General features: G+C 43.8%; 1 protein-coding gene across 10 annotated transcripts in view; it reads left to right on the forward strand.

Annotated features, from left to right (window-relative positions):
- ANK1 (ankyrin 1) overlaps positions 1-24,709 on the forward strand; it is a 1,037,654-nt gene that overhangs the window by 581,492 nt on the left and 431,453 nt on the right. For 5 of the 10 annotated variants that reach the window (XM_086943592.1, XM_086943597.1, XM_086943587.1 and 2 more), the window contains 5 exons: positions 13,272-13,347; positions 16,631-16,654; positions 18,588-18,684; positions 21,085-21,166; positions 22,862-22,959. In XM_086943592.1, coding sequence (XP_086799718.1) covers positions 13,272-13,347; positions 16,631-16,654; positions 18,588-18,684; positions 21,085-21,166; positions 22,862-22,959 — 377 coding nt within the window. The remainder of the gene's footprint in view (positions 1-13,271; positions 13,348-16,630; positions 16,655-18,587; positions 18,685-21,084; positions 21,167-22,861; positions 22,960-24,709) is intronic. The other 5 variants (XM_086943589.1, XM_086943595.1, XM_086943594.1 and 2 more) reach the window with 3 other exon arrangements.

Consider the following 24,709-nt stretch of genomic DNA (forward strand, 5'->3'; position numbering starts at 1 on the left):
TTGCTTATTTAGGGTAGACATTTGAATGGCTTTTTTTCCCTTTCCGTCACCGGCAGCAACCATGGAGATGACAAACTGGAAAAATGTAAGTAATGACCCCCCACTTCCAGGGAAGCAACTTCCTGGATGTGACCTTTTGCTACCTTCAGAGACACCTGCATTCAGGCAGTTTGTCTGAAGGTACTGATATCACTGCTGGCCTGCAATGACCTCTAAATATGACAAATATGACAGTTGTCTGTTCATCAGGGGGGCAAACGTGATGTCCTCTGCCACTCCAATGTACACAATAAATACTTCCAAACCCAAAATCAGTCCCCACATCATTCTTAGATAACGCAATAACTGCCCAACAGCTACAACCAAAACCTACCATAGTTAGCAAGTAAACTGTAAAAGTATGTTCTACTTGTTGTTCTTAATTTCTTTTATTGCATTGCTCGTAAAATACACGGAATAATATCACATCATAAATTCTGGCCTATCTATGTATGGGAAACATTTACATTGGTTTACAAAACACGCCACCCTCTATGAATAACCAGGCAATGTGTACAACTTCAAATGGTTAAGAGTGCAAAATCTTGCTGCAAACTTATGTTTCTAAATTGTGTTACCTGGAATTAATGAAAACTGGCACATTTGTAAACAAGACATTTTGTCGTGGTACAAATACCAATGGACCAAGTTCTGGCAAATGTTAGATGACTAATCAAAAGGATTTAATTTTCCAAGTATATTAATTATTGTAGAATATTATAGAAACAGTTGCTCTTGTTGTTGAATGTGCCAAGAATGATACAGCTGGACAAAACACAAGTCAACCGGATTACATGAACGCAACTAGTGGACACAATTTCGCCAAGCAACCCTTCCGGTTCTCCAAATGACTTATGTACCACAGATTTAATGAAGCAACGGTGTTATGTGACAACTGCTACATTTGCATTGTCACTCAAGACATTGTCTCATATGTTTTTAAACAGGTGGTAGTCAAACCTCTGTTACAGAAATCCTCTCTCACCCTACGTAATTTTCGTCCTAATTCTCATTTACCTTATATAGATAAATTGCTCGAAAGATTAGTTGTCTTACAATTTCTCATCAGAATATTGGCTACTGAATTTTGTGTGCCAGAGGGTTCAACACTCTCACCCATGCTGTTCCATCTAAATTAGTCCCTCTGCATGGAGCACAGTTTTATATGTGTGCTGATGGCACACAGCTCATTTTTGCTAGCTATTGTCATCAGAAATCCTTCATACTGTTCCATAATCAAGTGAGACTGAGTAACTGTCTTGCAATCACCCGCTGTTCCATGTGTACCCCAATTTTCTAAAACTCCTTCCGATACAAAAAGAGGTTCTGGTTACACCATTGGTTATGGACCTGTGGAACAATATCTCTTCACCCGCAGTTATTGTCCACGTCCTGAACTTAGGAATTTACCTTGAATCCTCCCATTCATTGGATTTTCTGGCTACTAATGGTACAAACATCTGTTTTGCGCAGCTTAAAGTTTTGAAAATATTATTTCTCTTTTTGGATTGGCAGCTATGTATTCCGTTGGCAAACACACTGATTCAGTCAAGACTGGATTATGCAAACACAGAACATCTACTTCCCCAGTGAAACCTGCTCAGTGCCTTTAATTAGTTCAAATGCTGCAGCCCGAGTGATCTCGGGGAGTTCATACTTCAATGTAATTTACCAATTCTAAAATCACTCCATTGGATGCCTTTTTAAAGGTGAATCGTTTATAAATGTATGTCTATAGTGCATAAAGCCATTAATCAGAAAACGTCGGACTTCCTGGCTTCCTGGAGAAGCGTGGCTCAATTGTTAGAGCGGCAGACCCTGGTGCAGAGGTCTGGCCCGGGACCAGGGTTCAATCCCCGCCTCGGAGGCTCTTGGATTCAATCTCCCCGGACCTGATAATTCTCGCCTCGGTGCCTAGTCTAATCATGGGTCCCACTCTGTGACTCTGGGCAATAGCTTGCTCAATCTCCATAACGGCCCCAGCAGCGCTTGGATGCCTGGCTTCACCTTGGGGGTGCCCAGGAGTAGACATTTCACAGGAAAGCCAGGAAGGGTTCCACAGCGGTATGAATACAGCGCTACGAGACCTCAGGGTAGAAGTGCGCTATATAAATGCAAAAAAAGCAACAAAAACAAAAATCATAGCATACCACAGCCAGAATTATTGTGCTGTGCAAATCATTTTCTGCTACCGGTCCCCAGGTGTCACTTGATTTCCTGTGGTGTCATCTTTTTTCATTGCTGCACTCAAGCTATGGAATTCTGTGCTGTTACCCTTACACTCTGAAACTTGACTAGCCCTTCGAAAAAAAGGCTTAAACCAGACTTTTTGATCAGTAGGCATTCGTTCTTACTGATTGGTTCTCAGTTTGGTTAATGTAGGTTATCTTACTAAAAACGTGCCAAGAATCATTGAAGTATGTGTGCTCTATAACTATATTCAATATGACAGATATTTTCTGCACATGCCTGTAGAAGATTGAAATACAGAAAAGAGTGTTCATAATTAAAATAAAGTTTGTTATTCTCTCACATCTAGAAAAGAAGCAAACTCACTTGACAGAGGTATTGGAAATTTTTGGAAGAAGGGTGGCACATGTTGAGCATCAGAGACAGCTTGAGTTAGTAGATACATATCAATTTATGGATCGTAATAAAGGAAGCAAATACATATTCCAAGCCATAAACATTACAGCTTGCAAATGGTTTTGCCTAAGAACTGAAACATTAATACCAGCCTAGAGTTGGTATGGCTTCAAGGGCTATCTTAACTAAGATAATAATAATAATGATAATCTTTATTCAGCGGTAGTCACAGCCATAAAAGAGGCAACATTAAAAAAGAAAAAAGACGTCAAATTAATTTGTTAGCATCATATCACTTAATTGTGCAAAATTTGCAGGTTGACCGTGTAAAAATTAGTCATAACCCTCGATCGGGTACGAATATGAATACAAATCAAGGTGAACGAGTATACAGTAATCCAAGCCATAAAAGAGACCACAGTTAAAAACAACATAAAATTAATTTGTGCTAGCCTGTCCCAAAGACTGTGCAAAATCGCAAATACTCTTATGCTTTTCAGTCACATCTACAAAATCTTGACTTTAGTGAGGCTCTTAAATAGTTAATAACACTAAAAAGCGTGCAAGGATTAGGCAGAATCTGTAAATACAGTAAAGCTACACGGGCATGCTTAAATCTCATTTCTTTTATAAGCACTTTAAGAAACAGTCCCCTAGGGTACGTGAAATATTTATAACGGAAAACAAAGTGTAGGGTGTCCTGTGGAAACCTATTGTCACATCCACAGGGACCTCTGTCTTCTATGTGTGAGACAAAACAGGGGGGAGATGCCAATAAGTGTTGAAGCATGTTCAATCTAAAACGGGTAATTAGAAATCTATTGTGAGTGTTTGTTAAAATCATTAAATAAGGCTCCATGCCCTGAACAGACATCACCAAGACATGCCCTCTTACCATGGGTTTCCTAAGCTCATTTTCCTCTCTGGAAACCATGGCATGTTTAAAAAACAATTATTTAACAATATTCTTATCCTGTGGTTTCACTGTGTCACATCTCCTAAAAATGTCTGCTCTGCCCAGAGCCGCGAGGGTTTCCTTGACATATCTTAACCATGGGATTTTTAATGCGTGGTTAAGTGAGAGGCAGTCCTGAATTACTAGACTTTAAAAAACTGCCTCATGATTAGACCAGATCTTCACCAACATAACAAAGGTTTATCGGCCACAAAATCCATTATATGCTTCATTCCTAATTCTTCCTGGACTGAGTATTAGGGAGTACCCTGTGGTACTTTCAAAATTTGTCTGAAATATTTATTTTGTACAGTCTGTAGTTTGTTGGCCGCCAAAAAACCCCATATCTCATTTCCATATAAAACCTTAGAGATACAAAGGGAGTTGTACAACTTTAAGATTACCCCCAGTGACCATGTGCACAGTCTCTGGGCATAGTTTGCAATTGCTCCCATTGATTTTTTCATGTCCAGTGTCTTCCCCTCCTTCAAATGTTTAAAATTATGTTTCTCGTCAAATAAGAATGCCCAGATACGAAAAGGCCGGGACCGTCGCTAAACTATGAGTGTCTAGTTTGTAACTGTTATGTCTGGTGGCCTGCTTACCGAATTCCATGATGTACGATTTTGTCAGATTCGGTGATAGGTCCATCCCGTTCATGAAGGCCACAAACCCATCAAGTAAAACCTGCAATCCTCTTGGGGTTCATTCTAACAATACTGCATTGACCGCCTAAAACAAGACGGGGACCGGTCTCCTGCCTAACCTGGGGGTATCAGCCTGTAAAGCGATCAGGGATGATTCTAGACCTACAGGGTGGCACATATTGAGCATCAGAGGCAGCTTAATTTAGTAGAAACATGTCAATTTATGGATCGTAATAAAGGAAGCAAATACATATTCCACGCCATAAACATTATGGCTTGCAAATGGCTTTGCCTAAAAACGGAAACATTAATACCAGCCCAGAGCTGGTATGGCATCAAGGGCTATCTTAACTAAGCGGTCAAAATTTCCAAATAAAAACTATACACTCACAAATCATTTAAGAGCTTAGCAAAATAATTCACAATGTGCCATTTTAGAGCTCACAAAATGGATAGCAGTTGTGGAGAACTTAAGATTTAAAAAAGGTATAATTTTTACCTACTATTACTTTGAAAAAAAAATTGGAATTCTTAAACAAGTGTACAGCAATAATAGCAACAGAACCACCAAACCTACCCAAGATTTGTAATACACTAAATATATTTGAGCGTATTGTAATTTCTTTTTGCTAAAAGGTTAGCCCTTGTAGAAAAACTCGTTATTACAACCGATTATCACGTCAGACTGTTCAAAAGCAAAGCCTCTTTCAAAATTTCAGTTATTTTTATTCATTATCTTTACCTGGTAGGTCTTTGCTGAATTGGTAGGCATTACTGCCTTTGCACCACAGCACAAGGCTGAGCACCATGCAAAACAGTATTTTTTTGCGCAAAAGCCACCTATGACATCTTTGATGTGGGAAATGCTTGTTGTCCGCTCAGTGGAATACTGCAGTTATACATGGAGTGCTGCGTAAAAGATGATAAATCTGAGCCTGTGTGAACAGAGTGGAATCCTAAAATAACAGGCCAGAGGTAAAAGCTGTGACTTTGCTCATATTCATGGCAATACAGCGACAGAACAATGCAATCATAACGATGCCTCATACTATCCATGATTATATTGCCAAATGCCTCTGTTTAGACAACTGTTAATACAACGGATAGACTTATAAAGTCTATTTTACGAGAGCTGTATGGTCACTGACAAGCGGTGCTGCAGAAGCAACGTTGTGTGTCAAAAAAGACACCCTCCGCATTGTTGAAGATGTGGCAAGATTTTAACTGGTCATATAATTTTATTCAGCAAGAAGCAATAAACCTGATCCAGGCATATTTCCAACAAAAAGATGTCTATTTATCCGATGATACATAACTGGTCATATGACAGGCCTAATGGGATTTTAAAGTTATAAAATTGTGGAAGGCAGGTTCTTTGTAGGAAAAATCTTTTGACTTCTGCCTTCTCACACAGTGCACATGTGCAACACTGCGCAGCACAAATTCAACCGGTAAAACACGGAAAAGTTTGTCTAACCATTTTGCACGGTAGAGGATAACCTTCCAGTACAAAACCTATGGTAGACATCATTTTTTTTTTAAACTTTATTTTTGTTGCAGAGCTAGACATTACATATCTATTCATTTTGGTTTACTCAGCAGCGGAAATCGCAACCTGCTCATTTACAGTTCAGCATAAATATGACACAGCCATTTAGCCCACAACCCGGGGGTCAGGCGGTGTTCATTATTAATGTCGCAGTCAATCTCCGCGTGGCAAACCTTAGTCACTGTGTGTCAGAGAAATCTAGCAACTGCTTTTTTAGTTCCCTGCTCTTAGATTCATCCATACAACTTAACCCATGCACTTAGTGGTGTGTATTACTCAAGTACCTATTCTTTAAGGTTTCCTGTCCTAGTGGTATTACAGCTATCTGTAGTGATCTACCAATAGCCCACTATTCCCATCCCCTACCCACGGGGTCATGATCTCAGACCTGCTGCTTGTAATTTAAGAGTATACCATCCGTTGAGTGCTAACTGGAGCTATCACATTAAATGGACTCAGCGTTCAATCTCCCCTTCTAACACCCCCCTCCCTCATTCCCCGAACTGCAGGTGGTGTGGGCTACAACAAATATTTCAACGATTCAAATTGAGGAGACCTATTGAGTTTCAACTATGTGTCTGTGTGTCACATGGACCACCTCTCATGACTTTTCCCAGTCTATTCGTCTTCCGGAGACAGGGCATCATTCAACACTCTTACTAGTTCAGACCATGTGCGTGCTGCTTCCAGACTTTTCTCATTAGTCGCTCGGGCTGCTTGGCGCAACCTGACCATGCTCTCACTATGGGCCCATTTGTGGAATTCGTTCGCCCACCGCCTACTGGATGGGCCCTCCCTCGACTTCCAGTGCCAAGTTATTTCCCTCTGGGCCATAATTAGGCCCAGATCGATGAATTTGATAGGGATCTTTGTCTTCCTGGTGTGAGGAAACCACAGCAACAAACACGTTGCCATAGTATATTCCACTTGCCTCTCCGTAACCTCATTAAGAAGCTTACCCACTTCATTCCAATACGTCCCCAGTTTTGGACAGTCCCACATCATATGTTCTAACTCTACATCGGGTGTTAGGCATCTGGGACATGCCGCGTCCTGCACATGGAAGTATTTCCTAATCTTACCCGGTGTTAGGTATACCCTGTGGATCATGAAGAAATGTACCTGCTGAAATCGTGCATTCCTACACCCCTTCCACGTTTGCAACATAATGCGGCCCCAAGTTGCATCTGGTATCGACTTCCCTATGCTCCCTTTCCATTTTTGTTTGAGACCTGTTAGAGGTGCCAAACCTTCGTTTAGCATACGTGTGTGAAGGCAAGTGACCACTTTAACCGTTCCCGCCGCCATCACCACATACTGACAAGCCATCGTGGTCTGCAGTTCCGACTGCCCGGTCTTCCAATTCTTTCGCATCGCAGTGGTGACTGCCATGTGCAATAGAAAACCTCCATCTGGAAGTCCGAATTGTTCTTGTAATGCCTCATAAGGCAACAATTCGCCATCGGCATATAGGTCGCCCACCATCTGCAACCCCAGCTCCTCCCATTCCAGTAATTGGGACCAGTCCCCTCCATGTGGTAATGCAGTCAACATGCCTAGAGGGATCTCGGGCGCGTACGGGTGCACCACTTTCACTCTCTTTTGACTCCTATTCCAGCACATCCTCAGGGTCTTCTCTTCTAGGGTTAAATTCCGGAATACTAGGTGCTGTTGCATAACTATATAGGATAGGATATGCCTCCGCATCCCTGATCCGCGTTCCTCCTCTGGGCCCCTAAACTCCTGTGCTATATTTTGGGTTAGGATCTGCAGCTGTACTGCCAAATAATACAGTTAAAAATTAAGGACCGCTAATCCCCCCTCCTGTTTCGGTCGCAACAGCGTATCCATTGCTACCCTTCTCCGTCCTGCTCCCCATAGGGAATCGATGGTGAGCGTCCTCATCTCCCGGAAGTACCGAGGTGGAACCCATACCGGAAGTGTGCGGAAGTAATATAGTAGGCGTGGCAAGGCCACCATCTTAAGTAGTGCAATTCTCCCCAACACCGATAGGGGCAGTGTTGCCCAAAATGCCATGTTGCCCCTGAGTGCCCTCATGCAGCGCCCAATATTTCCCTCCAACATATCTTCTATCGTATGAGATATCCGCACCCCCAGACACACGAGCGCCCCCATACCAGTTCAACGTCCAGTTGCGGCTGGGGCGTATCCGCTCTCAGTGGGAACACGCATGTTTTGTTCCAATTTACCCGTAGTCCCGAAATCCTCCCAAAGTTCCTCAGCATGCCCACTGCTCCCTCCAAGGCGTCCGTCGTGTTCGCTAAGAACAGGAGCAAATCATCCACATATAACGATATAAAATGCGGAATCCCTTCGCAGACCAGACCGCTATACTCTGTCCCTGACCTGGCACAGACCGCCAAAGGTTCAATTGCTAATGCAAATAGCAGTGGTGATAGCGAGCACCCTTGTCTTGTCCCCCTCCTTACTGGATATTCTGGTGATATGGTCGCGCCCAAGCGCACCCTTGCCGCTGCCGAGGAGTACAAGACCTTTGTCCAACGTCTGAAGTTCTCGCCCAGTCCAAATTTCTCTAAAACCCTATCCAGGTATTCCCATTCAAGGCTATCACAAGCCTTTTCTATATCCACTGATAATACTGCTGGAGTCGCCTCTGTCCCCAGGTCAGTGCTAAATACTCCTACCAGGCGTCGGACATTATGTGAGGTGTTCCTAGTTGGTATAAACCCCGCCTGATCAGCATGAACCAAGGCCGTCATGTGGGGCAGTAACCTCGAGGCCAGAATGCGACTCAGTATTTTGTAGTCCACTGTCAGCATAGACAGTGGTCTATAGGAAGTCACGTCCTCCCTCTCTCTTCTCGGTTTCAGCAAGGGGACGACCATACCCAACTCAAACGCTTCGTTATAAACCTCCTGCAACTGGGGAGCTAGAGAATTGATGAATGTTGCATAAAATTCTATTCGGAGGCCATCCACTCCCGGGGTCTTGTTTCTAGCCATATGTTTGATTGCTCCTCTGATCTCAGCTATCGTGATGGCCTGACCAAGTTCCTTAACGTCCTCTTCTTCTAGCTGTGGAAGCTCGAGCCCTGATAGATAATCCTCAATGTCAGACGTTTCGACCTCTAGATGACTCTGATAGAGAGTGGTATAGTACCTGTAGAAGCGTGAAATGACTTCAGTCTGAGAGTAGACAACCTCCCCGGATTCTGATCGGATATTGAGGACTAGGGATCCCCCTTCTTTCGGGTTCGCCAGCCTTGCCAGGAGCGTGCCTACTTTATCCCCCTCTATGTGTACCTTTGCTCTATACTGCTTATAGTCATAGCTTCGTAACCTTTCTGTCTCAGTGGCCCAACGCTCCCTAGCTGTTAGTAGCCGATCCTGCAACTCCTTCTGCTCCGGTCTCAACTTCTCAACTTCCCTCAGTTCCTCCTCCACTTTTTGAACACCGTCCTTTCTCCTCTATATTTACCAATACAGAGCCCTCTCACTACCACTTTAAAGGCATTCTATTCCATTCCTCTAGCAGATGTTGATTCCTTATTAATAGTGAAATATTGTTCAATACCCCTCTGGACATCGTCCCTAAAGGCTTGATCTTCCAGTGTATCCGGTCTAAGCCGCCATGTGGGGATCTCCTCTCTCACCTGTTGCCATTTAAAGGACACAAACTGTGGATTATGATCAGAAATGGTCCTTGCTAGATACTCTGAATGTGTTGCCAATGGTACCAGTGATTGGGTGCACAACATTGCGTCAATTCTAACATGTAGCTCCTGAAGAGCTGAAAAGAAGGAGTAATCTCTATCCCCAGGGTGCTGCACTCGCCACACATCAATTAACCCCCATCCACTCTGCCACTCCGCCCTCTTCTTTGCCATCTTTCGAACCTGGGATTCCTCTAACCGGGGATGTGACCTATCCAGCTCCACATCTGTAATTGAGTTAAAGTCCCCACCTAATATTACCTGACCAGCCAGGAAATATGCTAATTTCCCCGATATGGTGTCAAAAAATCGGGGCTGGTCTACGTTTGGAGCGTATATACTACATAGTGCTATTTCTCTGCCATATAGCCTCCCCGCCACTGCCACATATCTGCCTTCAGGGTCTACCGCTATGTTTGTGGCCTGAAACGGGATTCCCGCCCTCACCCACACCAATGCTCCCCTTGCAAATGCTGAATAAGTTGTACCTAACACCAGGCCCCTCCATCTTTTCTGTAGTGCGACACATTCCTGTTTGGTGAGATGCGTCTCTTGTAGCAACGCTATTTGTATCCCCCTTCTCAGTAAGCATGCATGTACCTTGTGACGTCTCGACATAGTATGTAATCCTCGCACATTCCATGTGACACATTTTAACTCAGGTAATGATCCCATTGCAACCCCTCCGGTCCCCCTTCCCCATCATGTTCCGTGTGCCCACACCAGCACTGCTGAACCCCAAACACAAAAAATTCCTAAAAACTTTCCTAGTCCTCCCCCCCCAGAACAGGTCCCAATAACACAACATTATTCCCCGTCCAAACTACCATATCAAAACACATACTTCTATCCTGCAGTAGCCACTACAGGCTGCCTTAAGGGCAGTGGGGTTGTGGTCCGACTTCGACAGGTGGCAGCTCCCGCGCCAGCCTCCGCCCCCATCACCCCGCAATATTAAGGCACAATGATAAAGTTCACAATCGTTACCAGGCCTCTAAGTGTCAGTAATACAGTTCGTCTTCCGTGACCTCAGTCAGCTAGTGGCCACCTACAGATCATCAGCCGATCTAGGCGTCACCTCTGGGCCCTTGGTGCTTTCATCGTCCGACGGTTCCGATGCAGATCGTCTTTTATCTCCTTCGGAGTCAGTCCCTTTTGTGGAATCCTCATGTTGCGAACCAGTGATCGCAGCCGTAGCCTCGAATGCTCCTTGCTTATCCGCTGCCATCCGCGCACGTTGCATTTCTTTTTATAGTTTACTCTTCTTGCGGAGACGCTGCGATTGGCGCATTCATGGTGGTTTGGGCAGTCCGCTATCTCCCATAGTCCTACGGTCTGTGCCTGCCCTGTATTTTTCAAGCCACGACCAGGCTTCCTCCGGTGTTTGGAAGAACTGTGTCGATCCATCCATTATCACCCTCAGTTTAGCAGGAAACAACAAGGAGTACTGTACACCTTGTTCCCTTAGCTCTTTCTTGACAGATAGGTATGATGCCCTGCGCCTTTGTATTTCCTGAGTATAATCTGGAAATATGGTTACAGCACTATTGTCCACCTGAAAAGGCCCCACCGAGCGTGCATTTTGGATGAGGAGATCTCTATCCTTATAATGGAGGACTCTAGCCACCACCGGGCGAGGAGGGCGGCCCGGCGCAGGCGGTTTGGCCGGAACTCTATGCGCCCTCTTGAGTGTAAAGAAGGTTGATAGACCCGTTGGGGCCACTGTAGTTTTAAGCCAGTTTTCTAGATATGGCACCATGTCCGTCCCCTCAATCCGCTCCGACAGTCCCACCACTCGGACGTTGTTGCGCCGATTGCGACTTTCCGCGTCCTCGGCCCTCTTTTCCAGAGATTCCAGTCGCCTTATCGCATCTTCCAGTTTATGTTCTGCTGTGACCACCGCCGGTTTGAGGTCTTGAAGAAGTAGTTCGGTTTCTTTGACCCTATCTGCCAGTTTCGAATGATCCGCTCGTAACAACCCCAGCCCTGTTGCCACCTGAGATATGTCCTGACGGAGGGCCTCTTTTGTCGATCTTATAGCCTCCAGGATCTGATCAAAGCGTTTATTCAGTCTCTGCTCCGATGTCGACGTTTCATCGACAGCTCCACCACCATGGGCTCCCGCTGGGTCCGCATTTTCCTCCTTCCTATTTCTGGGTTTCATGTCTCAGCCGCTTGTAACCCCTGTTTTCGGCTCTCCAAACTTGTAATCAGTTTGTGTTGCCGACCGTATTCAGCGTCCGCTGTGGGTGCCCGTCACCGGCTACACAGCGCCGCGAGCCTGCTCCCGCCCCCACCTCCGCAGCAGTAAGAACAGGCCCGCTACACCGCACTCACCGACGACCCCAGTTAGGGAGCCTCGAGCACCTCAACTCCAGCTGCATCGCTCCAGAGCGCTCCTGCCTCTGTCTCCTCGTCCCAGGCCCTTGTCGTCGAGCCCTCGGAGGTACACCGGAGTCCCAATGACTTCAAGCCGAGGCACTGGATCCCCGTGAAGATTCGTGGCCGACCACTCTCTCGCTCAGCGTGTCAGGGTCACTCGTACCTCACAACCGGCCTGCTCCCAGCTGCGCTGTACCCTCAGCACTGGGCCCCTTATTTGCTGCCGTTGTCGTCACTGCCGCCATTTTGTTTGCTTTGGTCTCTCCGGATCTCTTCCTCCTGCTGAGTCCCAGTCCTCCTCAATTCGTGTCCGCTTCAAAGTTCCTGCGAGGCCGCAGTGGGTCCACCGCCCCTCCGCTGCTGATCGTGCCCAGAGGCGCGCCCTTGTGCCTCGATCCAGTGTGGTCTCGAGCTAGCTCCCACCATCGAGTCCAGCCGCCATCTTGCTTCCGCTCACATTGATTCGACTCTTGACTTTAACACGCTACCAAAGGCTCCCGGAGGTGCTAATTCACTACCTGGTTGTCACAAAAGCTTCCGACCACCTTCCTACGTCCACTGCATTCTCCATCCCCGTTATCAGGGCAGTTTTTCAGGATAATCAGCGGGTTCAGGGACGGAGCTTGCCGCTCACGCCGCCTCCGCCGTCAGCGCCCAGACCACGCCCCCCCACCTATGGTAGACATCATGCAAACACCTTTGCATAGCAGCCTGAAGGTGTGGTGTGTGTGTTGTGCTAGGCAGTCTATTTGTACACTAGCACACGGGAATAGAGCAGCAGCTAAATAAATAGGGCTCTGACCCGCTCTCTCCTTCCAGCACGACCCTTCACAGCAGCTATGGTTGCTGCCCGATGTTGCACTATTGTTTTAATAAATGTGTCCCTTGATCTTTTTTTACAGGGTCTCTTAATCACACCTGAGTGAATACACGTTGCGCCTTGTTCTATAGTGATTTTAAGACATTGTCCCTGTACAGCATTAAACATTATTCAAACTGTCCTATACTTGAGAAAGATGCTCGTCCTTTTGGGTGTTTATTGTTTCTGTGACTGTAAGAACACTAACAGTAATCATATTTTAGACAAGCTATCATACTAAGGCATTGCACTTCCTAGAATGTAACTGTGTAACAAATGACAAGGGATACCATTTGAGATCTCAAAAAGTCACTGGACTATAGCAGCTAAAAATTAGTATGAGACATAAGCAGTCCTATGGAATGAACAGCAAACAAAGAAGCCGGACAGCGTCCATACAGTGGAATCTTTGATGGTATACCCTTAAAGGGAGCTCCAGAGATCTCAAAGACCCCAAGACATGCCATTTGAGAGTCTGTTCATGCTATCTGTTGATATCAATGTGCAACAGAAGAAATTCCTTCAATATTATCTCTTACCTTGCGTATCATATCTTACAGACCATTGGGAGTGAGAAGCACAGAATGAGCTTTCCTGAAACTCTGGATGAAATGATGGATGTTTCAGAAGATGAAGGTAAGATCTGAAGACGCAAGAATTTCAAAACACAGTACATTAAATATAGGAGACTAGGGGAACGAAGGCATGAAACTATGGTAGCATTTGAGAGGAAAATTCATTGTTATGTCGTTCACAAGCCTAACATCTGTAGAGAGTAGTTGGCTACAGTTCTGACTTGAGAAGTGTGTGCCTACACATCCGAAATGCAGTATCTGACATCCACTGATCTAGATGTGTGGATTCAACACCCCTGACATCCATGGTCTTAATATGATGCCTAAGAAATCTGGCTTCACGTTTTCTCAATTTTAGATCTCTTATCTCAAATCTCTATGATATCTCAGGGACCGAGTCACAAAGGTACTTACATGTAGTGAAGTTACGAGTGCGTAGTCTCCGCACTCAGGGCGGAATCTCCACACTGAGAACTGCAGTGCCGAGATTCTGCCCCGAATGCGGAGACTCTGCACTTGTAACTTTGCTACATATACATACATTTGTGAATCGAGCCCTATGTGTCTGAGCTGTGATCTCTAATACGTGAAATATAGGTGTTTGAGTCTGTAACCTCTTTTTTGGGGATCTACGATACATGACATAAGATGGTCACAATGTCAGGATCTTAAACACATTTTTGATATTTCTGTCTAATTGTAGAAGGTATATATGTCATTTAAATAGTTGGACACCAAATTTATGCAAGAGTGGGGAAAGTAATGGTGTCATACAGTGATGTGATAGTGAAGGCGGAGCAGTGAATAGTGCTAAGAATAGTGTGTGCAACGTAAAGATTAGATATACTAGTGAAACAACAGTTCTCCACAGAGAACGTGCTCTCGCTCTTGCTATATATATATATATATATATATATATATATATATGTATATATATGTATATATCCACGAGCAAATGTCCCAAGCAGGGGGAGCGACTGTTAGCTGGTGCTGGCGGCGTGGGTTGGGACGACCTTGCATCAATATTTTCCAACAAGAAGACTTCAGTAAAGAAGACGCCGCACACCGCTCAATTATTATTCTGCGATTTTAATTCTCCTGTAGGTTCCCCACCTACGCGTTTCGGGCAAACACTGTCCCTGTTCACAGTTAGCAAACGTGAACAGGGACAGTGTTTGTCGAAAACGCGTAGGTAGGGAACCTACAGGAGAATTAAAATCACAGAATAATAACTGAGCGGTGTGCGGCGTCTTCTTTACTGAAGTCTTCTTGTTGGAAAAAAAAAAATATATATATATATATATATATATATATTCTTTTAAGAGTTCATCGTAAATTTATTTACCAAGTAAAACAGACAAGTGTCCGCCTCAGACGCGCTTCGATCTCCTCCGCATTAAAAGGTCTGGGATCAGAGCACGACCACAAGTCCCATAATGCATTTTAACAGGAAGTGATTCCATAAATGAATGCCATTGGAGGCAAACAAAATGACTTTGAACATCGGACTGTGGGGTGATGCAGGAGCGAGGCTTACCTTGAAAAAGTTCCAGGTGGAACGAAACATGTCGGACTTAAGCCATAAGCTGCTTGTTTTAAATTCATTAAAGACCACTGAAACGAAGCTTCCTGGTGTGACCACCGTTTTTTCCTCTGGGATCAAACCTTGTTGTAATATATATATATATATATATATATATATATATATATATATATATATATATATATATATATATATATATATATATATATATATATATATATATATACATATATATATATATATATTTATTCAAATGATATATACCTCCTAGAATTAGTCAGAAATATCAAAAATACACACTGACCTATGTATGTATATATATATATATATATATATATATATATATATATATATATATATATATATATATATATATATATATATATATATATATATATATATAGTAGGTTAAAACAATCCAGAGAATTCTATCAACATTTTTCAAAAAATCCACAGCATTTCAATCTCTAAAGTCCAGAACCGTACAATGTAATCATTAGGAGGGAATATTTAAACACTTTACAGAAACTTCCACCATTCTGGTCTCATGCAGAGAGGACTTAAAACAGGCCTCGATTTTCCTAATATTCTGCATGTATTATAATTTACACTGTGCCACGTGCACTATCACTTCATTATTTGGCACCATTACTTTTGCATAAATACAGGGTAAAGCTATTCAAATGATACATGCTCTACAGAATTAGTCAGAAATCAACAAACTATATTATACAGTTATAGTTTCAAGTTATACAGGCCTTGCTGTCATTTTAGTTTTCTATTAATTGAATGCTGCATAGGTGACAGCCGAAAATCAATAACTAAGTTCCCTTATGGAACACTGGTATAATATATTTTTTTTAGTGGAGTCTCTGTGGGTTATTGGGTTACCCAATTATTTGTAACGGGAATCTTCCACCTGTAACATCTAACATGGAGCACTGATCTGTTACCCCTTAGCTCTGACATTCAGTGGTGATGATGTCTGGTTCTTTGAATTATGATCTTTGTCATAATAATATGGTATCACCAACTGGATCTCTGAGCTCTGACAGGAGTATCAGCATCTAGATCTCTGATTTATTTTACATAGTTTGAGGATCTCTGATCAGTGACCTTAGATGCTCTCACTGTCCAACCTCTGACCTCTGAGGTGAGATGCTCAGTGAGATCTAACAAGGGATGCTCCTTGTATCTGTATCCCTTTGATGACATGGTCTCTGCATATCTCCGAGATCAATTGGTTTATATCTGGGTTGTAGGATTACCTTTAGAGTCCTTTCAGGTTTTGAGTAGGCCAGTGAAGATGTGAGTATATCATATTCAGTGAATATTAGCGATTACATGAGAGTATTGTTTAAACCCATTATGGCATGGCCCAATAAAGATGCCATTCTTGCTCTGTGGTGGTTACCATTATGTTAGTTTGGCTCTATGTGACATAACTATCCAACTCCTTATAGAACAGCAGGTGTTTTTCACTCACAAAAGGTGAAGCAAAGACATGGCTCACCTCTATTAATTACCAAGGAACACTGTGGTTTTTAACTAACCAAAGGAGCACTAGCCACAGTTCTCCAAATGCTGATGCAAGCCAAGGGTGATTATCCACCAGTAAACAGTTACTACCTTAGATGCCCTTCCAAGGTTGAAATCAAAAGGTCCATAATCCACACCAGCTTTCTTAACAAAATGGTTCTTCCAGTGCTAGCAACATAATCCAATTTCGTATTGTTTTCACCTAGAAAACTGTTTGCCTGCACTGCCCAGAATGTTAAACCTGACTTTGCTTGTTTTCCAGGCACGGTTCATGTCCCTCTCACTGGTATGAACTACACATTTGCTTCCTTGACTGTAGTGTCATTTCCTAACTCCATGTGCTGTGCTAGGCAGCCCAGCTCCGCTAACCCATTGTCCTTGACCTGCCATTGCTTCCCTGTAGGCGCTGCTGTCCCAGCATAGTGCAAAGGGCAGCAGTCCTGGGGGTCATGCTACCATGTAGTTTCTGAAGATCCTTTCTGTCTGTTTGCCTGTCTGTTTGTTCGTCCTTGTGCACTTGTGTCTTCGTCTCTGTTTAACTTTGAATTGCATGATCAGTTCTCCTATTGTTCTTGGTGATCAAAGAACAATAGATCTGGGAGCTTTATAGGAAATTGTAGCAGGTCTTGAACTGCAACATTCCCCTCTTAGGGATTTAACCCCCTCAGAATATTTGGGAAGCTGGTCTCCCTTACTGAATTGGGAACCAGAACCCCCTTACTGTATCTCAGCTCGCTAGTTGGTCTTGAGGATCCTATACTACTCTCTTGGTGCTCCTGGGATCCTGTGTCTCCTCACTGTTCCTGGGAATCTGGGTCTTTTTGCGCCTACTGGTAACTTGAGCCCCTTCAGTGCTCTCAGAGATGACCCATTGACTTAAGAATCCAAGCTCCTGAGGTTTTGGACCACATAACTGTAGCTTCAAAGGATCTGAATGCCATTACCACTTCTGGGTAACTGGGCCCTCTCACTGCTCAGGGTATTGCCAAGACTCCTGCTCTGATATTTCAGACTTTGTGCTCTGTAGATGCTTCTTGGGACCCTTGGTCCCTTCCATTCTTAGAGGGTTTGGGTCTTCATACAGTGTGTGCCTAGGGAATACAGACAAGAAAAAAGTAAATAACCATAAGCACTCACAGCACAGTTATACACTGGCAATTGTAGATCAAGAACAAAGGTCATCCTAGAGCAGACCAGCACAAACATTCACATAGCAGCAAGTATGGGCACTAACATGGCTACCAGAAGTTGGCATTCACACACAAGCTAGACGCAATCAATTGTAATAACAGAGCAAACTAACAAAGTCAGTTGATGTGCCGGCAATCGCAAAGCAGCCAGACTGATAACACAGAGGTATCAGACTCAGGAAATTATAAACCAGCCTGACACAGGCAGTTGCATAGCAGACAGAAGTAATCACATAGTAGATACTTACGTGCGATCACAGAGCAACCAGGTATCAGCAGTCAAGGAACAGTGAGACACAGGCTGCCAGACAAAGCCAGTGATGATGTTTATAAATCAAGTTCAGTCCCATGGTGAGTGAGAGGGCTAGTGAGAGCACAAATCTGTGTTCATCTCTTCTCAGACTCAAGATGTTCTGTTCCACTTCATTGTGACACAATAAAATGGGAGCATAGGTTGGTTTTGGAAAATGCCTGCTCTGATTGGGGTGGCTGCCTAAGGCCTTGACTATTGGCACTTTTCTCCCCATATGTGGGTACTGTTATAACTTCCTCCTCCACATGATGCAACTAGGAGGTGAAAATGATTAGCCTTCTTTCCTAGCACCAGAGAGCTTGGATTTTAGGTCAAAATGTAAATTTCCCCTCAAAGATCTCAACTGGCTGCAACTTGTGTCAGGTTATATTAAGAGTCTCTACAGTGCAATGTGTCTCTCTAGCAGATCAGACTCCTGAATAACATGGGAAATTCCAGATTTGGGAGGCAGGCCCCTTCATTTGATGGTGTTTGACATAGATGGGTGTAGTTTGCTGCTAGTGTGGAACACTTTCATAGACCAGCTGTGGGGCAGGTGGGAGACTCAGGTGTATTCTAGTCACTGCGCTCTGTACTAAACCGGCCTTGGTTCTTTTTGTACCAGACCTCATTCCATAGCAGGGTGGGAACTACATGGGAGATGGCGTCTGCTCCTTTGTGAATGCGCCGATCCTTCTTTCCTTCTCATCTCTCATTCGTCCCTTTCTCGGTTTCAGGGGAGGATTTAATGGGCCTTCGACATGAGCATCAGGATTCCATGGACCAGGACGAAGAGAAGGAGATTCTGGAGTTTATGCCTAAACTGGACCAAGCGTAAGAAATGCTGGGGAGTAGAGATCCTCAGTGCTGTATCTTGTAGAGCCATCCTATGCCCACAACATGCCAGGCCCAGCACCCTGAGACCTAGGGTTTCATTGGTTGTGTGCTGGAGCCATCCCTACCAGCTATGCGCCAGGCTGATCGCCCTCAGGCCTGTAGTCCCATTGGTTGTGTGGTACAGCTATCCCAGGCATGTGTTTGGCCAGCCAGCTTGCAACCATGGAAATCAATGCCTTTCAGACAGTGCAATCCCACCTTAACATATGTTTGTACATCCATCCCAAGCCGATCTGAGATATGGGGCGGTCAGTGAGAGCAACTTCAGTTGAAAAAACAGCAGTGCTTCTATCCCAAGGTCTAGGTCTTTATTTGCTATCTGCTAGGGCAACCAATTTTCCTTTCACCCTTTGCCATGCGTTACAAGACCAGGGTCAGTTTGCTAGATATACTCCTGCCTATCATAGTCTAGTCACCTGAGCCAAAAATGCAGACATTATTTTCTGCCTGCTATTGGATTTATAGTAGGTCACCAATACTGGGTTGGTCTGCTTCAGCATACCCCTGATATACATGTTCTAGTCCTATCATTCTGGGCCTCCCTGATACTACGTACTATCATTTAGAGCCATCCCTCCAAAACTAAAGGCTCCAAGAGCTGTTACAGAGAATTCCGATGGGAGGACTGGTAGAACTGTCCCAGTCATGGTTCAGCTAGTATTTCAAGAGTAGAGATGTCAGGAGCTGTCTGATACAACCCTGCTTGTCCATATATGCACGTCCAAACATCCCAAGCAGCGGGGTGCCATAGGTTCTCTGATAAAGCTAACTTTATTGGCTATGAGTCAGCTGACCATTGTATGACTTTATGGCATCTCTAACAGATTTAACCTTGTTACCTGTGTGTCCGTGCAATAACCAAGGAACAGGGGCTAAGGTGTCCATTTGATCGAATTACTCTCCATGGCCATTCTGACAGAGCCCACCTTGTTGGTTATATGCCGATTTAGCCATTTCAAGACTTGTGTCCCCCAGTACTGTAAGATAGAACCAATCTTGTTAGTCAGGTACAGGTTTCACCATTCCTAAATACCCCCGATAATCTCTCATTCCCCCCATATGATCACTTAATGAATTAATTTTATCAGCCCAGAAACTTAAACCGTAAAGCATGGGACTCTGAAATATTTAAAATCCTGACACCCCCCCCCCCAACCCCATAAGCTGTAGGTTTCTAAAGGCATTTAAAATTACTTGCATAAGTCCTTGGTGCTGTGTGAGTGGGACGAGCTCCAAACCTTACCTTTTGGTGGTATTTTAGTTCTGAAAATATATAGAGCTCCTGTACTATGCAAGTGCAGTTCAGAAAACGTCAGGGTTTATTTTAACCACACAACTCCCAGACTCTCATGTGAGACAGTAGAGGTCTGATCTTAGGAGCTATGTAGCCTCTTATTTTAGAGGCATGCTTGATATTAATCCAGTTCTCTCACACTCACTGTTGCTTCAGTTGTATCTTGTGCAGCACTAGCCCTCTGTATTCTTATCCTCAGTACTATATCAATACTGTGGTGTTGGTTTGGGTCTGTCTTTTTTTGCTGCTCGTCTGATTTTGTCTTGCGTGGTGCTGTCTGGGTCTGTCGGATGTAGTGCCCCACTAGATCTGCCTGGTGTAGAGCTGTTCTGGATTTTGCTTGTCTGTTACTGTTACAGTTTTGTTTTGTGTGGTGCTGGTCTTGTTCTGTCTTTTGTGATAATGGTCTATTCTTCCTTATGTGGAGTTCAATTGGCTATCTTGTGTTTGATGCGTGTCTGCTTGCTGGTGTTATTTTGAGCAAATGCAATTATGTTATTTGAAGTAGCTCTACGCCTGTCCCGAGTGATTCATCATTTTGATTGTTTGTTGCTGATCCACTTGTTGGTCTTGTTTGTTGCTAAACCATATCAGGATTGTTTTGTGGAGACTGACTTCTTGGTCTTGTTTGGTGCTGATCCACTTTGTAGTTTTGTTTGCTGTTGATCCATTTCTCAGTCTTGTGTGGCGTTGATTCACTCAATGGTGTTGAGGGCTGAGCACTTCCACAATGTTTTTGACGCTGATTCACTTCCCATTCTTAGTTGGTGCTATTTCACTACAGGATCTTGTTTGCTGCAGACCCATTTCTTTGTTCTGTTTGGTGCTGATCCACTTCCAAGTCTTGTTTGGTGCTGATCCACTTCCTGGTTTTGTTATTCCTGTTTGCTGCTTTCTCACTTCCTGGTTTTGTTTATAGCTGAACCACCCCCTGGTCTTGTTTCATGCTGATCCAATCCTGCATTGTGTTTAGTGCTGATACCATACCGGATCTTTTAATAAAGTTTACTCTTTGGTTCTGATTGCCTCTATTGATTTATCAGCAGGGTGGATTCACCAGCCATTCCCAGAATCCCTTGTGTCACCCCAGAGACTGTTGTCATCAAACCAGGGGAGCAGGACCAGGTAAAAACATATGCCTTTATCATACACCCATTGTGCTATAATCACGCCATGAACTTTCATTGTTCCACCGTCTGAGTATTAAAGGCAGGTTCAGTAAGTAGTAGGGTTGTAGCAGGTGAAGTAATTGCATGATCAAGTCTCCAGCTGACAAATGGGACAATGTTTGATGCTGCAGAAACCCTTTCTTTCCTTTTTGCAGTAGGTTGAGATATCTCTTATAGAAGCGTGTACAGGCAACAATCAAATGTACATTACAGTGAAGGAACAACAAGCAACACTAAGTGTTTCGCAAAGTAACAACAGATATAGGAGCGGGACAGGGATTGAAAGTATAAGAAGAAAAACAACCCACCTCCAATCCAATGCTCTATATAAAGAGTCAAATACAGATGTTAATAAAAAAACCTTTTTATGTAGAGTAAATCAAATGTTTGTCTTTATTTTTACATTCATGATTATAATCAATATATTAGAACATAGTAACTTATTCATAATACCTTACCAAAATATAACCGTCTCACCCTCACAAACTAAAACTCGTCACACTCACAGACTTCGTACATACCACTCATATCTAGCACATCATACAATTACTCATTAAAACTATCTCGTACCATGCCTTGATGACATAGAGCCAACATTATTCCAAGGATAGTACATTGTCCCCAGATATAATGCCTGATAAAGAGTAAATCATTATACATTCTGAGAAACCAATAGCCTGAAAAGCATTTACAGGTCTGTGTAAGGCATTGCCTCGTGCAGTTTATAGTATGGTTATTCACACAATTTATGACATGCAATTATCTATGTCATCTGAGTACATGATGTTCCGTTGCAGAACTGTAAATGTTTTTCAGGCTATTAGTTTCTCAGAATGTATATTGATCGTGTATAGGTTACTATGTTATAAAATATTGATCATGATCATAAATGTATAAATAAAGACACCATTTGATTTAATCTACATAAAAAAGTTTTTTGCGCTATTAACATCTGTGTTTGACTTTTTTATATAGAGCATTGGACTGGAGGTGAGATGTATTTCTTCTTCCAGAAAATGCCCAGAAAAAAGTGCTGGCATAATAAATGTAAACACTGGAAAAGAATACTAAGTTTATTAGACAATACAGGTACATTAAATGTAGAAAATATACAAATATGTGGCTATCCGCTGCTTCCACTGAAAGATTTGCCTCTGTGCACTAATCTGCGTGGGAAGATTCACTTGCAGTAAGCTCAGTGCCATAGATAGCATTGATATAGTATAGTGGCTAAATTACAGTCCTCAGAACCTGCTGAACTGGAATCTAATTAACCATTAAATTGCGTAGTTCTTGGCAAACTATTTTATCTCCCTGTGCCCCTGTGCCTAGCTTTGTTCCAACTGTGGGCCATTCTAGCAAGAAATTTAATCCACAGCAGACTGGATTTTCTTGAAGCACGTTCCTAGTTGCAAACCGTATCTACTTTCATTAAATAGGTCTTAATTCATCACTTCCTGCCTGATAACGCCCCACATTTTGTTCTTATCACACAGTACAACCTTTGATTATCACACTCTAAGGCACTACTTAATGTTTTTCAACAACATCCATACTTGAATATCATATCGTACAGAATTGTATATGTATCTCGCAGTCCGTTATCTGTGAGGTATTATCATCAGAACCGATTGTTACATTTCCTTGCCAGCTTTCCAAAGAGTTTGATGACGATTCGCTGATTCCCAGCAGTCCAGCTACAGAGACTTCAGACAACATCAGCCCTGTGGCCAGTCCCATACATACTGGGTAAGTGATTTTGCGCACAGGCTCGTTTAGATATTCTGAACCATGTATATATATATATTTCTATGTATATATCTATCTAGCTATATATATCTATATATATATATATATATATATATATAGATATATAGATACATAGATATATAGATATAGATATACATTGATGTAGATATACTTATAAATACACACACACATATATATATATATATATATACACTTTGCTTTATCTGATAGGCAATTTGATATCGCACATCACATACACGCGCCGCAATCTCATACGTAGAGCACCATTTCTCAATATGTTATGTTATGTTATGTTATTTATTCTTTTGTATAGCGCAACGGTTATCAAAAAGAGTGTCCCGGCGCTTTAGGTAAGGAGAACAGATTTCAGAATAACACAACACAGTTAAAAGAGGTTAAAAGGCAAACAGAACAAAAAAGAGGAACTACTAGCAAACCTATTGGGAAAACAGCCAGGTTTTGAGACCTCTTCTAAAATCAAGGAGAGTAGTCGCCCCCCGCAATGGGAGCGGTAATGAATTCCACATCTGTGGGGCCAACAGACTGAAAGAGCGGCCCCCAAGGCGAGCCCTCTTCACACGCGGAACAGCCGCCAAAAGTAGAGATTCCGACCTCAGCGAGCGAGCCGGGTGGTAAAAGGTCAGTCTCTTTTGGAGATGTTTTGCTCCCACAGCATGGAGCGCTTTGTAGGCCAAAGTCAGAGCCTTAAAGGCGATCCGTTTGCGGATGGGTAGCCAGTGTAGCGTCGCCAACAACCCAGAGACGCTGGTGCGTCTACTTAGGCCAATGATGGCCCTGGCCGCCGCGTTCTGTGCAACTTGGAGCCTCTGCAGCAGGCACTCTGGCAGGCCCAGGTAAAGAATTTTGGCATAATCCAACCTGGAGCCTATCAGAGCCTGCACAGTCAGCCTCCTGTGCTCCTCGGACAAGAGAGGCAGAAACCTCCGCAACATTTTTAAAAGGCCGAAGCAGGTGCCGGTCACCCCCAGGATCTGGGCTTTCATCGTCAGCCCCTTGTCCATCTTAACCCCCAAGTTTTTAGCCATGGGAGAAGAGCCGGACGGAGGGAACATGTCGATGGGCCACCAAGCCTGCCAGCTAGGCTCCGTATCGCACCCGAAGAAGAGTACCTCAGATTTGTCGGAATTGCACTTGAGGCTGTTCAGTTGGAACCATGAGAACACAGCCCCAAGGCAATTCTGGATACTCTCCCCGTCAAAGTCAGCCCCTCTCTCACAAGAGAAGAGGAGCTGGGTGTCGTCGGCATACGACACGATCCGGGCACCAAATGACTCCGCCACCGCCGCCAAAGGGGTCATAAAGATGTTAAACAGGGTCGGGCTCAGTATAGAGCCCTGAGGGACCCCGACTCCCAAAGGCGGCATTACAGCGGTGTCAGATGATGTCCAGATCGTTTGCCGGCGGCCGGCTAAAAAAGATGAAAACCATCTGAGCACCGTCCCCCGCAGACCAATCTCAAAGAGTCTTGCGAGCAGGCCCTCATGGGGGACGGTGTCAAAAGCCGCCGACAAATCCAACAACACCAGCATGACTTTGCCCCCGGTATCCAACACCCCTTTAATGGTTTCAGAAACCTCAAGGAGCGCGGTCTCGGTGCTACGATTTGAACGGAAGCCCGACTGGGAGTCATGTAAGATCTCATGGGACTCCAGAAAATTGAGAGCACCGACTGAACGTGCTTCTCCAGGATTTTTACAAGGGCCGGCAG

Source organism: Lissotriton vulgaris, chromosome 11 (assembly GCF_964263255.1).
Source record: "Lissotriton vulgaris chromosome 11, aLisVul1.2, whole genome shotgun sequence".
Lineage (NCBI taxonomy): Eukaryota > Metazoa > Chordata > Amphibia > Caudata > Salamandridae > Lissotriton > Lissotriton vulgaris.